Here is a 15,707-nt window from a genome sequence, read left to right on the forward strand (position 1 = left end):
TATGGTGATGATATCAATTATATTTATTTAATTTTTTATTATAATTTTTAATAAATATAATTGTGTGTTGTTAAACCTTTTTTTATTAAAAAAAATGTCATGACAACTTAATTTAATATTGAATATTATATATTACAAGTTATGATAAATAAAAATATTTACAATTAAAGTTTAATTTTCAATATTATAAAACTATGAATATTTATCTTATTTTATTATAATATTATTTGATATATTATATTAAATAATAATAATATTTAATTATTAGCTATTTAATCATGAATAAACCATTCAAACCATCTGATTTTAGAAATCTTTTCAATAATCGGCAATTGACTCCAATAAGGACACCGATTTAATACGCATAAGAGTGATTACTAGTTGACTAAGTGGGAGAAAGAGTGAGAAGTGCTTTCGAATCTTAAAATGATTTTTATAATCTTTTCTCATCTAATTATTAAGCTAACAAAGTGCATGAAAGCAATACTTTTTGTGGCGCGAATTCTGAAGGGTTTTGGTACCCAACATGAGTTTGGACATATAATATTGAGACACAACATTTACTCGTGCCACGTTATGTGTTTGTTGTAAAATTTGTTATTTGCAATGTAGTCCTTTTATTATTCTATATTTTATATTTTTTATGTCAGATTTTAAATTGAAAAGAAATAAACTTTCCCATCCGTTAATCTGAAGATCCTGGCTATATTTGACGAACCAAACCAATTCATATTTTGTGAATTGGACATCAGCATCAGTGGAAAGACCGAAAGAGCATACATCAAATTAAATATAAGATAAGACTTAAAAAACTAACCTAGACGATATTCAATACATTTAGACAGGTAACATAGTACACGATATAAAACTTAACCTGGCTAGATGTGGAAACTTACTTTTATCACCATTTTCAATTTCGGGCTAGCTGCAGAATTCATGAAGAAAATAACTAATAGTTAGAATAATTTTCTATAGGATATATTTGAGATTATGGATTTAACAGCTTTAAAGATTATTTGCTTCACATTAGGAGTTCAAAGTAATTGAATCTTCCTGGTTTCTTTTTTTCTACCTTCTACCATTCCTACTGGCTTAAACGTCTTTATTTAAGCAAACATAAAGTAGAGAGTAGAGAAAATGATTTTAATGTTTTCACTAAGAATTGAACAGAGCCGACAATTGAGTCTATAAGTACAATTGTCTTCATAAACTTGTTTTCCATGTGTAATACAGAACTTCAAGTGTCTATGCAAAAGTTCTTTTAGAAGGACACGAGGTCTGCACTTTGTAAAATCCCTAATCCTTTTCTTATTATACCTCCTCTAAAAATGAAGTGATTCATAATTCATGTGCTATATTTAATAGTAGTACTATTTAATTAGTCAATGTATACCATTATTCAGTGTTATTAAACTTGACCCATCCATATATCTACTCTGTCAGGATGCTAGGTTTTGGCTCATTAATTCAACCAATGGATTCCATTTAATATTTTGCGAAACTCATCTAATAACATACTCAACTCAGACCGGTTACTCAACTGATTCACATGTCAAATAAAACTTACAATATTTTCATATCATTGCATAGGTTATATGCTAGAAGTGTAGGTAGGATACTCGACTTTTGAAACTCAAACTACAGAAGTCATGTTAGATTGATTCATATACACTTACAACTTCCATATAGTTTATTTTTCTTCTAAAGATCACATAGGTCTTTACTAAAAAAGTAAATCGGATCGAGTTAGTTATATATATATATTTCTGTATAGGACTGTAGATGATCCAAATTCGGACTAAAATTGATATGGAACTGCCGAATGTGACTAATGTTGCATGAAATGCTTGCGAGTTTTTAGTTTGGAGAAGCATTTTCACATGCCTACAAGTCTGAAATTCAGTGCTCAATGCTCTACATTTCACCAGACAGGTTTAGGCTAGCTTTGCTAGCATATCCCATTTTGCGATCTCTAGGTGCATTTGATGTGAAAGAAGCCTGATATAAATTATCACTTCCCACAAAATGGCAGTAGAATTTTATAAAATATGAATATCTTCAGTTGGATGAGTTTTTGCAAATTTCTTCAACTTGCACTCGCCTAATAAAAGTCTTATTAATTATGAAATCCAAATTTGACAGACATATAGTTCAACCGATAATGGATTTGTTTTTCCAAAGTTTACACAATAATATGTCTAGAATCATATATTTGAAATCAGAAACGTATTAGAGCCTAAAAAATAATGATAAGAACAAGACAAGAGGAAAAAAATATACAAATAATATTGATAGAAAAAAAATGTGTCTCAAAATTTAATTTGTAAATTTCTTCTAATGTTAGTAAGTTTATTCCATTTGCAAAAATTAACAATGAATAGTCTTTAATTATTAAATAATTAAAAATAAATCAATACAGAAAAAAATAATAAAGTAATTTGATTCCAAATGCAATCAATTATTACCTTTAAAATTGAAAAAAAAAAGTCACACTTAAATATTTTGTCTAATAGGAAAAGAATACAATTGTTTCTAAAGACTATAAAAATGGAAATAAAATATTTGTTTCATTTTTTATATTCATAATAAATATTATAAAAGGAGAATAAATATTTTATTATAAAAATATACAAGAAAACTTAACTGTCATTATCTCTATAATACATATAAAAAACTAAGCTTAAAAAATTCGGGGGGGGGGGGGGGGGGGGGGGGGGGGGCTAACCCAAGGGGGGCCCCCCCCCCGCCCAAAAAAAAAAAATTTTCGGTGAGAAAAACATTTTTGGAATTGAAAGAAATATCAACGACGTGGGGAGTGAGAATAGTAACTCCCCTCAGGGCTTCGTAAGCCCAACAAAAAATATGATAGTATGTAAGAGGAGTGGTAGTAACTCATTCAACAATTAGTCATCAATAATTTTCATTTTATGGAGTATAATTTCATTTTTTGTTGTTGTTAAATTATTTGTTTATACTATTTTCAAGGAAAAATTATAATATACGCACTATTAAAAAATAAAAATCAAATTAACGAACGAACCATACATTTTTTTTTTTTGGTGAATTATAAGGAACAATAACGTATATAATGCATCATAGACAAAATTAAAGGAAGAAGATAATTAATTACCTATTAGGCTATTACATTTAATAGGAAAATAAAAATTACGTGTGTTCTAAATTAATGCATGGACTAATAATTCAAATATAACGTATCCTTTATTAACTAATATACACACAAAAAATGCATACAATAGTCTTACATTAAAATAATATTCGTAAATATAAAACTCTTTTAATTAATTTACACATTTAAAAAATTGAATAACTTAGTTAATAACATTAAATTTATTAATAATTTGTAATTTTTTTGCCAAAATTACCCTTAAGTTTATTGTGACTCATATTCTCTCTCTTTTCACTCAATTGCTTTCACACTTAATTAATTAATGTGTGTTAATATTTTTATTCAATTCTTATAAGAGAGATAATGTATTTATATTTTAAATATAAAATTTATTGTAAAGTAATAAAAGGTATTTTAGTCAAAAAATAATTAATAAAAAAGACTGCTTAAAAAGAATCTTATTAAAAGTGACAAATAAAACTGAAAAAAAAATCTTGTATTTAGGGATCAAGAGAGTAATATTTTTAAAAAAAACATATTTTTAACTTCTTAATCAGAATAAGTATAAATTTATACTTATTGATTGGTTTTATAAAAAATTTATTGTGTTTGGATGAATATTAACATAGGACTGGTTTGTTTAAACCTAAAGAAACACTTTTTAAATAAGTATTTTAATAAGTAGATAAGATTTGCTTTTCAAAATAAACAAAAACCATTTTTTTAAGCAGAATCAGTTTAAACGAATACACTAATAAAACAAAAAATTTAAGCAAACTCACTCATAATTTTTTTTTTTTAAAATTGATTTGGACTAGGTTGATTTATATTTACATATTTTTATTATAAAATCAAATTAAAAATTTCTACTTAATATATTATTTTTTATCTAATACAAAAATTTATCCTTAATTATTTCAACTCATAATCGTATAATTTGTCCCATGTATAATGGCGACAAAAGGGAGTCGAAGTTCAGGAACTAAACATTATCATCAACAAAAATCTAAAAAGGGGATCACAGCAAAGCAAGACGACAAAACTGCCAAACTTGTTTGAACAAATTGATTAAGGGAACAAATCTAGTCATCGGTATTTCAACAAGTAAAGAACAATCACTCTCGATCGCATTTGTTTAATTAATAAATTTGTTTCTAGGGCATGACACATTGCGTGTTTATTTCTTGAGCATTAAAATATAAAATGCTCCACAAATTAAGGTGGCTAGATAGCTAGCTAAAGTAAGTATTTCATATCCATCAACGCCGATATTCCATTCTATTCTTAATTAGTACTTTCCTCATATCCATCCATAAATGCCTCTTGCCCTGTCATGCATGTTCTTCATGAGCAAGATATTATTAAAGAAACCAATTAATTAGGATCTTGATGGGTATGTGATATTAATATGGCATACCGGACCTGAAAGAAGCAAGGGAAAACGGATATGGTGATGGAGTTAAAAGAGTCTCTTCCGGACCAACAGAAGCCATAGTTGCACTTGCACTTGCACCACTACTATCTCTACTCTGGATTGAACCATTATTAATATTCACAAAACCCAGATTATTCTGCTGCTGATCAACAAGGCTCGTGGAACTTTCACCCTTACAATTATTATTATAGCTTTGGTCAGGACCTTGATCATATAGTAGTCCATTAAATACATGCCCTCCGATGTTCACAGATGTTTGATACGCTATTTCATAAACCGCATCATCCATAGAACGAACCTTCACGCACCGAAATATAGCCATCGAATTTGTAGCACCCGGAAATTTCAACTCTAATCCTGAAATTAACATTAACATATACATATATATCTATTTATTTATAGCTAGTGTCAACAAGATAACGACACAAAATAAAAAGAGAAGTAATTCAGTAATTAAGTAAAATAACGCTTGAGCAGAAAGATACAGATATAACTAGACCTAATTCAGTAATAGCAGTAGTGTATGTATGTGTGTGTATATATATATATATATCCTTCAGGAGTTTGATATTTGTCAGACATAGAAAAAGATATAAGTACATATAGTTGAGAAAAAAAAAAACCGAAAAAGCTACAGCTCCTAGGGATGTAGAGTATATGGTTCTTAATTTTGGTTGTGTATAAAGAAATAGTAGCATACCTGAATATGGGTTGTGATTTTGAGGAATATGGCGTCTCCTAATATTATCCACAGGAGTCCAAGTGCTCTTGATATGGGTTTGGCAGTGAAAGCCTTTGTTTTTACAGCAAGTTCTGCACCTTGAGTATGAACATTCCTTCTTGGCTTGGTTCCCACAGTCATGGCACTTTGAACCCCTTGAACTTGATATGCCTTGTTGCGTCGCCCTTTGCATCTTATTTTCTCTAAAAGAACCCTTTCTGGCCCGGCTAGCGCTCCACCACTGCTTCTAGAGTACCTACTCCTACTGAAAGCAATAATATTCTTCTCTTTCTCTTTGTTAAATAATTAGTTACCAAAGTTATTATTGTTATTTATATAATCATGCACTTTGCTCGAGTTCTAAAATACAAGTACATTATGGCAGGAGAATCAATTCTAGCTAGGTTGAAGTAAAACCCACGTCACTGAACCACTAGGCAAACATACCAGAAAAAAACGTGTTAGAATAAGGAAAAGGGTCATGTCATGTCCTCACAACAAAATGAAGGTATAATTAATCACTTTAGTAAGTGAATCACTTTATATATAAATTTAAGCATGAATCTTCAACAGTACTTAGATGTCTTTGGTTAATTTTCATGTCTGAAATTTAAACTAACAATTATTATAGTAGTGTATTAGGCAGATATAAAGTTAGCGTGTCTAAAGTGCTTTTTTGTCATGTATTCTTGTCTAGAGAAAATATTAGTAATACATCTTTTGCTGTCAGTATTTTTATTAATATATTTTTTGGTAAAATAATAAGGAGTACGGGTAGATTTTTACCAAGAGTGAAAACACATACTTTAGTGTTAAGCTCTTTTCGATTTTATATTTTGCGCCATACCAACTACCTCTACGATGGTGCTAAGTTCATGTATGCATGGATGGTTCGTCTATCTTCTTTTTCGTGATTATCAGATGATTGTTAAAAAAATTATAATTTAGTGTCTTGGCATTAATTATCTGCATAGCTTTTTTGTGGAATGCCAAGTCTAACTGTTATTTATTTTGGGCCGCTGGACTACTATGTTTTGGACCATCTCAGAGGTTGGTTTGGACCTTGGATATCAACCTGGAAATGGAGTCCGCAACAAATTATATTAAATAAAAATATATATTTAAAAAATGGTTTAGTATGTTTCTAACATTTTTTTTATCCGTTTTTGCACACTTACTTGGTTACCTATTGCTGGTTTAGCCGTCTAGCCCTCAAAATATATTTGCCGGCGCATTGACCATAATATTAGCAAGTGAAAAATAAAGTCATATTTCAGAAACAGAAACCCTAATTTGAAGAAAACCAAAAAGTCAGTCGCTCCAAAATTTATTTACATAGCATATCTAGCAATATAAAAAAATAAAAATTATTTACATACAATATATCTTATGTATGATGCACACCTATTAGTTACTCAAAACAGTAAAACATGAAAACGGTCATCGCCCATAATATATATAGTAATGCTAACTTTTTAACGTTGAATTAGCTTATATGATGGTATATTTTTTTAACAAAAATTAAATTTTTATAGTCGACCTATACATTTGTCTATGCTAATGGTTTAATTTCCATATTAACGAAAACAATTCTAATGATTACTATTTTTTTTCTCGACTAGTAATTCTCCCTTTCTGCCTAACGATAATTAAGCTTGATTTTTTAGTTTTTAGAAAAGAATAATTTACTTTATCTTTTAAGAATATATTATTTGTTAGGATATTGTTTAAATTTATATGATGATATCTTATTTTAGAATATTATATAAATTTAAAGATATTATCTATTATGATTTGTTAAGATTAAAATGCTAGATTTATAAACAGAGCTTCTTAAATTTGAGAAAAATACTGACAACAGTAAAGTTTATCTACATAATATATTTATTTCTTCTCTCTTTACAAATACATTTCCGCAACATCAACAACAATAAAATACCTTATCACGATGCTCAAGTACCTTTCGGTCTCATGTTTTGGTTGGAACAATTGTAGCATGTGGGAGTATCTTAAACCAGTGGGAATGAAGAAATTAAAGTAAGGCAATTTCAATTAAGTATTTGGCCAAATTTTATGCCTTTATCCCCAAATTTCAATGGAACTTTTTTTGGGAACAAGAAAAGAAAAAGTAAAGCCAATAGTAAAGTGGACATTCTATGTCTTTCATTGCATCTATGTATGAGGGTTGTTATAACATTCTTTTCTTTCACCTCTCACTTTGATCTTTTTTATTTCATTTCACCTATTTCATCACTTCACACTTATCATCATATTTATCGTTTTCTCTTTTATAGCATTTCTTTTTTCATCTTATAACTATGGGATTAACTATTTCATAAAGCAAGATTGAAGGCGGTTGATTGATGTCGTGTTCGTCAAAAAGCATATCTTGGACCGCATTACTAATGCCACATTGCTGCCCTGCGAAACATGAACATCGTTTGGGAACTGGCCGTGGGACTTTCCGTCCTTGAAATGGTCATATCATTCATTTTCATTTTCATTTTCATCTCACTCAACCTATATATATATATATTCATATTTTGCAGAAAATTCCATTAAAAATGTGTCCCGGAGATGCTACAGTTGTATATTACTAAGAAAAGCATGCCAGAAAGAGAAATACTTAATCATATTTTTATTGTTTTAAAGTGGTAGATAAAACGAAACAAATTCAGTTTCTTTTCCAAAATGAGATTAATATTTTTAAACCAATGAAGAAAAATAGAATAGTTTACAAAAAAGTACATGACATAAATGTCAATAATATCCAATTGACAAAACATTCTTTTATTAACTTTGAACTTTGAAGTACTCCTTAGTTCCTCTGACGGGGATATAGTGAAATCCAAATTGGCGGATTCAAGATTCTTCCAGTTATGAATCTAGACTGTCTCGGCAATCAGTTCCTTTGATTTATTCATATGTGAAGCAATCTGCTATACTAGTTGTTAGATATGTGTATTAATGCTAGCTGGCATACGTGGTTCAGTTCTTTTCCTTGCGAGACTCTATATGACCACATCCACAAATGAATTTGTAATCTGTGTATAAATACTGTCATAGGAGGTTAGGTTCTTGCCCTTGCCAGATTTGATCGTGAGCCACTTCCACAAATGAATTTTGGATTGGATCAACTAATCTGTTATTTGTTACTATCAGTGTATTAATACTGTAATAGGTTCCGTTATTGGTCTAGAATTAATTTTGGATTGGAGCCTCGAGACACACATCACGTGAAGGTTTATTATCATCAGCTTCCTAATAATGCTGCATCAATCATAGGTTAATTAAGCCGCAGTACTCAATCTTACAATGCAAATATGTGTGGTTTGCTCGTACGTTGGATATATTCTAATCAAACATGATGGGATGTCTTTTTAAAAACTATATTTTTTAGGCTATCAAAATACTGTTTTTGAAGGCAGGCTATCAAAATACAGTACATAAAGTTTGTAACTCGTTTCGTTTTAAATAGAATGAGAAAAATGTGCTTGAAGTTTGAGATTTTGGTCACGGCAACAAAATACAGTACATAAAATTGGGCTTATTGTTTTGAAAAATATACATATTTAGGCCTTTAAAACGATACTAATTCGCTTGCACAGTTTTATACATACCTCCCTTTCTACTAACTAACCTCCCTTCTGTAATTTTTTTTTTCAGAAATACCCGTTGTATAAATGTACCCCTACAACTACAACACAACAATTTGAAGAAACCAAGTTACCATATGCTAAATGCTTCTGAGAAGTTCTCCTGCAAACCCACCGCCCCTCCAAACTGAATGCTATTAAGGTAGATTATAAAGGGTATCCACTCATACAAATACAAGATACGAACATCGTACATGTACAGAGCGCTATATGAATCCTCTACCCCAATAACCTAAAGCTATACACATGATCAAGAAACACAATTGCCATATTCTGATATACCCACCCTTGCATTTTCTAATTAGCACCACACTATAATATACCATCCAGCAAGTCAATAAATTTGTGCACGACACAACCTCCCCAATACTCATAAACTGTTCCTGCATACCCCCCAAAAACCTTTCTGTCATTGTGGGCACAGCAAAGGGTACTTTCTAAATATACTTAATTTCCGCATAGAAGAAAAAAGGTGAGAAGCGGGAAGAGCATGGACACCTAACCCCTCAACATGTCCCACAAGTCTACCATTTTGACCAACCACGCCTCTTCAGATTGTTGTAGGGAGGTACGTTTATATTAATTACATCGAGGGTATTTTTAGAAAATGCATGCAAAAGGGTGGTAAGTTAGTAAGGAAGGGAGGTATATCAATTGTCTTTAATAGAAAAAGGTTTGAGTATCCAAAAATGTGTTAAAGCTTAGCTTCAAAACAAAAGATTTTAATAAGTGTTTTCCTATTTTCAATTGACTTTTAATCTAGTTTATAAATTTTTAAGTTAAATCAAATCTAAGTGTTAAAAATAAAATGGAGGAAAATGAGAGAAAACTAAAAAAAATGTTTATTTTAAATTATTAACGATCTTAATTTTAAATGAATTAAAAGACTCAAGTGAACTATAAATATAAGATAAAAAATTAAAATAAATTTTTTAAAAGATAAAAAATCAAATTAAACCAAAAAATATGATAAAGGATTAAAATAATTTTTAAAAAATAAAAAATAAACAGCAAAAAAATAAGATAAAGAATTGTCATTTAATCTTATTGATATCTGTTATCCAGAAAATATGAATCCAAGCAAAATTTTAATTGATTTGATAATAGGTATTTTTTTTTAGTACTTTGTAGGGAGGTCCAACCTAGAGGTGACAAGCATATTGTATTTTTTTTCTTTGTAATCCATATTGTTGGTATATCTAATCCACACTATTTGAACCTAAGCAAATTTCAATTTTTTTGTTATAAAATGTGATATTTTTGCTTCATACTTTGTAGATAGGTCCAACCTAAAGAGGTAGTGGACATATTGTGGGGGCCGGCCATGACATAAAGTAAGTAAATTAGCATTCTCTTACTTTTGGTCTCCTAAAAAGTCATTTAATATTAATATATTGTATAATTTTTGTTTTTTTTTTTCACTTTAAAAATTATTACTTTGAAACCCAATAAAATAAAATCATTTTAATTAATAGAGATATACGATATCAAAGGTCCCTCAAAATTCAATTCTCATCATAATCGGGTCTAAGTGGTGATGATTGTTGAACTTGTTGATTGATTTATGTATATGATGGTAGATGTGTACATTCTATGCATGAGTTCACAATTGTTACTGTAAGTCTGTGATTGAGCTGACATGTAAGTTTGGATTATTGAGAAGTCGTCAACCTGGTGCCAAAAGGGTTAGTGGAGGCTAATGCTGTTATTAAACTTGTGCTAACACGTACATGAATGGTCGTGGACACGGGTACGTATTAATTAACAGAAAAAAAGATTGGAAAAATGTGACCTACCTGCCAGAGTGCTGAGAAACAGTTTAAGTATTAAATAATCCTAACACAGAAATTGAATATTAGTTAGTACCATTGTCTAGATCAACAACAACTGGTCAACATTCATCATTTGTAAGGCCTTTGAAGTGGGGTATAGCATAGTATAAATTATTGCTCGAATGCCCTACAATAAGAGGATCTTAGCTAAGATAAAGAAGGCGATCGAATTCCGTGGAAACCCATTATTGGTAAGGGGTTATTTATTATCATGTTCTCAACGAATTCATATAGACTACAGTCAAGCACGGGTTTTGCAATTTTCTTTCTCAAATAAAATCAGTGTGCTATACATTAATTTGTTTATTAAAAACCTTCATTTGAAATATTGAAAAAAAAATCATTTAATTTTTAGAATTCTAGATTTAGAATCATGTTTAATGTGATAATATTTAATTTTCATTTATTTATAAATAAGGAAATCAAGAACTTAATGCGTTTATATTCTTATCTCGTAAAATATAACGTTTAGGGAAGTCTTTAAATTGATTTTAAAATATAACTAATTAAACTTTCCATCAATTTTTTTTTATTCCAAATCTTTTTATTTTTAATAATATCAAACGTAAATTTCAATTGTTAAATCAAATTAAATTATTCCAAATAAAGTAGTAACGTTCAATTTCAATTAGTTAGATATTACACATTAAATTGAGTTAAAAAATGTACCATGGTCGAGTTAGCTACACACGCGAGAACACGATCGACAATTATTAGGGTGCATGTGCATAGAAATGTAAAGACGACAACTGTTTAAAAAAGAAATTATAAAACACAAATAAAACACACTATTATTCCATTTTCAGTACATATTTAATTTCTTTTTACTTCAAAGAAGGAAACCTACACAAACTTTTTTTTTTGTAAATGGAAGAGATAAATACACAATAATAAAGTAAATTAAGTATGCATCAAGAAACACCAAAGAAACCCACAAGGCTGTCATATGATGAAATGAAAACAAAGCACACCACAATCATGCATCTCCAACCAACAAAAAAGCCTTGTCTCAATCTTAAATATCAATGAGCACCACTCTCCTTTTCCTTTTCCTTTTCCTCCTCTGTCTTGGAGTGATAACCAGGAAGCTTCTCTTTTATCTTTTCTAATATACCTTTCTTCTCCTTGGCCTCTCCTTCATGATGAGCACCTTCACCATGCTCCAATGATGCAACAGGTGGTGGTGGAGGAGGAGTAGTAGCTGTGGCCTCCTCTGTCTTCTTGTGCCCTGGTAGCTTCTCCTTAATCTTGTCGAGGAACCCCTTCTTTTCCTCAGCATGTGCTGTTTCAACAACCTCAACTTTCTCAACAGGGACACTTGTGTCCTCATCCTTGTGATGATGATGATCACCCTCTATTTTCTCCTCGATCTTCTCTTTCAGCCCTTTCTTTTCCTTCTTCTTCTTCTTCCTTTTCTCTCCATCTTCTCCTTCCTCCTCACTTGACTGCAAACATATATATACCAATCAAAACCCACCTTGAAGTAACATTTTTTATTTTTTATTTTTTAGATCCGAAATCATTCATCAAGGGTTGACAATCCTAGAACCAAACTCAAGATCGCTGATTCAACTAGAACAATCTCGTATAAAATTAAGTTTTGTTTAAATTATAAAATAAATATTAAAAAAAAAAGACAAGTTAATATAAAGTTATTCCTTTCAGGATGAACAAGTTATATATATATAATGTTTATGCATGCAAAGAAAATAAAGGAAAAGAAGCTTACAGAGCTAGAGCTGCTGTCAGATCGGTGAAGCTTTTCTAAGAGGCTGTGCTTGTTCTCTCCTTGGTCTGAGACAGTGACTTTTTGAAACTCGGTGGCGATGACCTCCTCCTGAGGATGAGGCTTGTCTTCTTCATCCTTTTTCTTACCGAGAAAGTCAAAAACACCACGATCCTGGACCTCAACCTCAGAGCTCTCATACTTGTTCTGGGTCTCGTCTGCCATGATGTATTAGTGAAGTGAAGTGATGATCGATTAAGTTTCTTCTTCTCTCTGGAGAATTCAATTGGATTGGATGGTTTTAAGGTGCAAGACTGGGACACCATTTATACTTCACATAACGCGCACTTCCCGCGATTAAGAAATACCAAAACCCAAAAGGTGGTAACCGACGTGTGAATTAAGTTATGGGAAAAAAGAGAGTTCATTCTCTCTTTCCTCCACGCGCCTACATATGCACTCGCTATGAATTTGGCTCCAATACCAACCTCATGCATGTGTAATACTCCATATACAAGACCTTTTTAAGTAATTTACAAAAATCATCATTAAAATTGATTAATTTAATTAATGTATTAAATTTATTAATAATTTATATTATTTTCAAAAAAATATTCTTATAATTAAATGGAAACTTCGTTTATTTTCATTTTCTTCCTTTACTATTGATTACAAGTTGATATTTTGTTTTCTATTTTAAAAAACTTGTACAGATAATAATAGTGAAAATATTTTTTGTTTTCTCTATTTCCTAGGCAAATATTTGACAACAAAAACAAAATAAAAATATTAATAAAACGTTAATTTTGTAAATTAAAAATGAAAAAAAAACTAAATAGGTAGTTAAATTAATATTTTTTTACTTAATTTTTGAACGTGTGATAGTCATTTTTTGTAATTCCCCCAAGCAAGAAAATGAATTTATCTTATTAATATATAGCATTTATTTTTATTATCTACAAAAGTTATTAAAAAAATAATAATATTTTGATAAAAAAAAAATAATTGATATGAGAGACAATTTAACCAATATATTGTTACCTTGAGGAAAATTGGAGTAATTAATCAGATTTTTATAAAAAAAAATTAATTATTAACATAATCAATAAATATTTCACATTAATATCATAGTAATAAAAAAATCTTATAAAAAAGATATGCAAATTTCTCTTATACATTAGGGCGGAAATAGTAGAAAGAAAAATTATTGAATAATCCTAATTGACTTTTACTCATCATTTCAATTATCGAAAATAATTCGCTTTACTAATTAGGTGACAATTATTAATAACTTTCTTTCAAATATTCTTTGTCACCAAAAGAAAATATGTTTATTTTGGGAAAACGTTTTTTATTTTATTTTTAACTATGAAATTATCACGTTATTTTTTATTCATTCTTTTCAAATATATGTAGAAAATAGTAAAACCAATTTTTTTTTCTTTTTCCTATTTAAATATTCGATAACAAAAGACAATTGAAAACAAGTGTGTCAATTTGAGATCTTAATTATTTTTTTATCCAATCAATTAATGTGTATAAGTCATCTTTTCCAATTCTCGTGAGAAAAAGTAGTTTATTTTATTGATTTATATTAATATTTATTATTTATTGACTATAAAAATGAAAAATAATAAAAAATATTATTATAAAAAAATAATTAATATAATAGAAAATTTAAAAGATAAGCAAATTTCTGTTATATGTGAGGATGGAAATATTAAAAAGAGAAATTATTGAATAATTTACTTTCTTAACTTTTATTCATAATTTGAAAAAAAAGAATAGTCTAGAGAAATAACTCTAGAATTAATTAATTTTGATGAATAATAAAAAAAAAGTATGTGAGCGAGTGAAGTGATAGCTTGAGGAGGTGCGAGGATGGAAAAAAAGAAGAGAAGTGTAGAAAAGATGAGGGAGACACGGTGGTAATGGTGGATCTGTAAGGTGACCAATGGAGAGCGAGACACGTGGACAAATAACGTGGGGGAGGTGAAGTGCGGGACCCCAAAATGTCGGCTTCAAGAGGGTCGGTGTGTGTGTGTGGCAGTCAGTTGCGTCGGGAATGAGAGTTTCTGTTGGCACTTTGCCTGTGGGTTATGTGCACTCGCCAGAGAGGGACGTTGTTTTTATCCGCTACACTACATTATGTCTTGGATTTCCAAGGATGGATAGATGGTCGGTTTTTAAATCACTAAATTATACTCTATCTCCTTTGTTTTTTTAAATTATATATGACATTTTTGCTTTTTTTTATCATGTAAAAAATTCTTTAATTATTTAGTTTATATTGTATTAACCCTCTTTCTTCTCTTTATTTGTAGTTGGATGTAAAGTCTGTTATTTGTTGGATGTGAACCTAATTTATTGGTACATGTGTTAATATCTTTTCTTTTTTAGTTCATTTTATCTTGTGTGTTGGGTCATTTGATCGTTATATTTTTATTGAACGTGTGTCTAGCAATGTCTATTGATTGAATATAGTCATTTTTTCAAATTTTATTATTTTGCTCCTACATTTGTATTTTTAACTCTTTTTTAACTGATCAAAATAAAATAATTTAGAATGTCTCTCTTCTCTAAAAATCAGTCAATCAATATCATCTTTTTAAAAATTAACCAATATCACAATTAATGTCATTTAAAGTATTTTATTTATTCCAAAAAAGTAAATTTCTATTAACTTTCCTTAAACCCATCCCAATTTCCTAACTAACGTATCTCACTGACTCCAGACTCCATTCTTCACGTTTTTTCATCTCCTCATCTTATGTTCATAAAAAAAATCTATTCTTCTCCTTTCCTTGAATGAAATCTATTGTCTATTGATCAAACTTTGTTTTCATGGTTCAACCTCTCTGGATTTGACATCGTTTGAATTCTGAATACCTATAAATCGCATACATCCCCGGCGTCCCGCGTATGGGATTACATTCAAGATGCACATTTAGGTCTTTCTAGATTGTGACATGTTCAACGATTGACACAAGAGATTGTCTCAATCAGTCAAAATCTAAGTGTGTGAGTCTCATGAAACGAATTGTCAATCGAGTGAACTCAAAGGGATACATAATTCTATAGTCTTAAGTGTATAAACACAAAGAGGCTAAAGGATAATAAAAAATTGATCATTCATAAATCGAAGGGTTACAAATAGTATAATGAAAATAAAGGAAAATAATTTTATAAAAAAAATATCATATAAAAGTA

General features: G+C 29.7%; 2 protein-coding genes across 2 annotated transcripts; both read right to left on the reverse strand.

Annotated features, from left to right (window-relative positions):
• Positions 1 to 4,170: 4,170 nt before the first annotated feature.
• Positions 4,171 to 5,556, reverse strand: LOC106798607 (protein SHI RELATED SEQUENCE 3). The gene is made up of 2 exons (XM_014775221.3): positions 5,263 to 5,556; positions 4,171 to 4,919 (listed from the first exon to the last, which is right to left on the reverse strand). The coding sequence occupies exons 1-2, from the start codon at positions 5,474 to 5,476 to the stop codon at positions 4,531 to 4,533; spliced, it is 603 nt and encodes a 200-aa protein (XP_014630707.1). The 5' UTR covers positions 5,477 to 5,556; the 3' UTR covers positions 4,171 to 4,530.
• A 5,952-nt stretch (positions 5,557 to 11,508) lies between these two features.
• On the reverse strand, positions 11,509 to 12,832 carry LOC100816984 (dehydrin family protein). The gene is made up of 2 exons (NM_001253177.3): positions 12,501 to 12,832; positions 11,509 to 12,216 (listed from the first exon to the last, which is right to left on the reverse strand). The coding sequence occupies exons 1-2, from the start codon at positions 12,720 to 12,722 to the stop codon at positions 11,794 to 11,796; spliced, it is 645 nt and encodes a 214-aa protein (NP_001240106.1). The 5' UTR covers positions 12,723 to 12,832; the 3' UTR covers positions 11,509 to 11,793.
• Between the last annotated feature and the right edge of the window lie 2,875 nt (positions 12,833 to 15,707).

This window comes from Glycine max, chromosome 4 (assembly GCF_000004515.6).
Source record: "Glycine max cultivar Williams 82 chromosome 4, Glycine_max_v4.0, whole genome shotgun sequence".
Lineage (NCBI taxonomy): Eukaryota > Viridiplantae > Streptophyta > Magnoliopsida > Fabales > Fabaceae > Glycine > Glycine max.

Bases quoted from the DNA above. Each gene is read 5' to 3' on its own strand.
- LOC106798607 (XM_014775221.3), bottom strand. From the start codon at position 5,476: ATGCAAAGGGCGACGCAACAAGGCATATCAAGTTCAAGGGGTTCAAAG. The intron at 4,920-5,262 runs GTATGCTACTAT...TGTTAATTTCAG, and splicing joins AAATCACAACCCATATTCAG to GATTAGAGTTGAAATTTCCG.
- LOC100816984 (NM_001253177.3), bottom strand. From the start codon at position 12,722: ATGGCAGACGAGACCCAGAACAAGTATGAGAGCTCTGAGGTTGAGGTC. The intron at 12,217-12,500 runs GTAAGCTTCTTT...ATATGTTTGCAG, and splicing joins CTGACAGCAGCTCTAGCTCT to TCAAGTGAGGAGGAAGGAGA.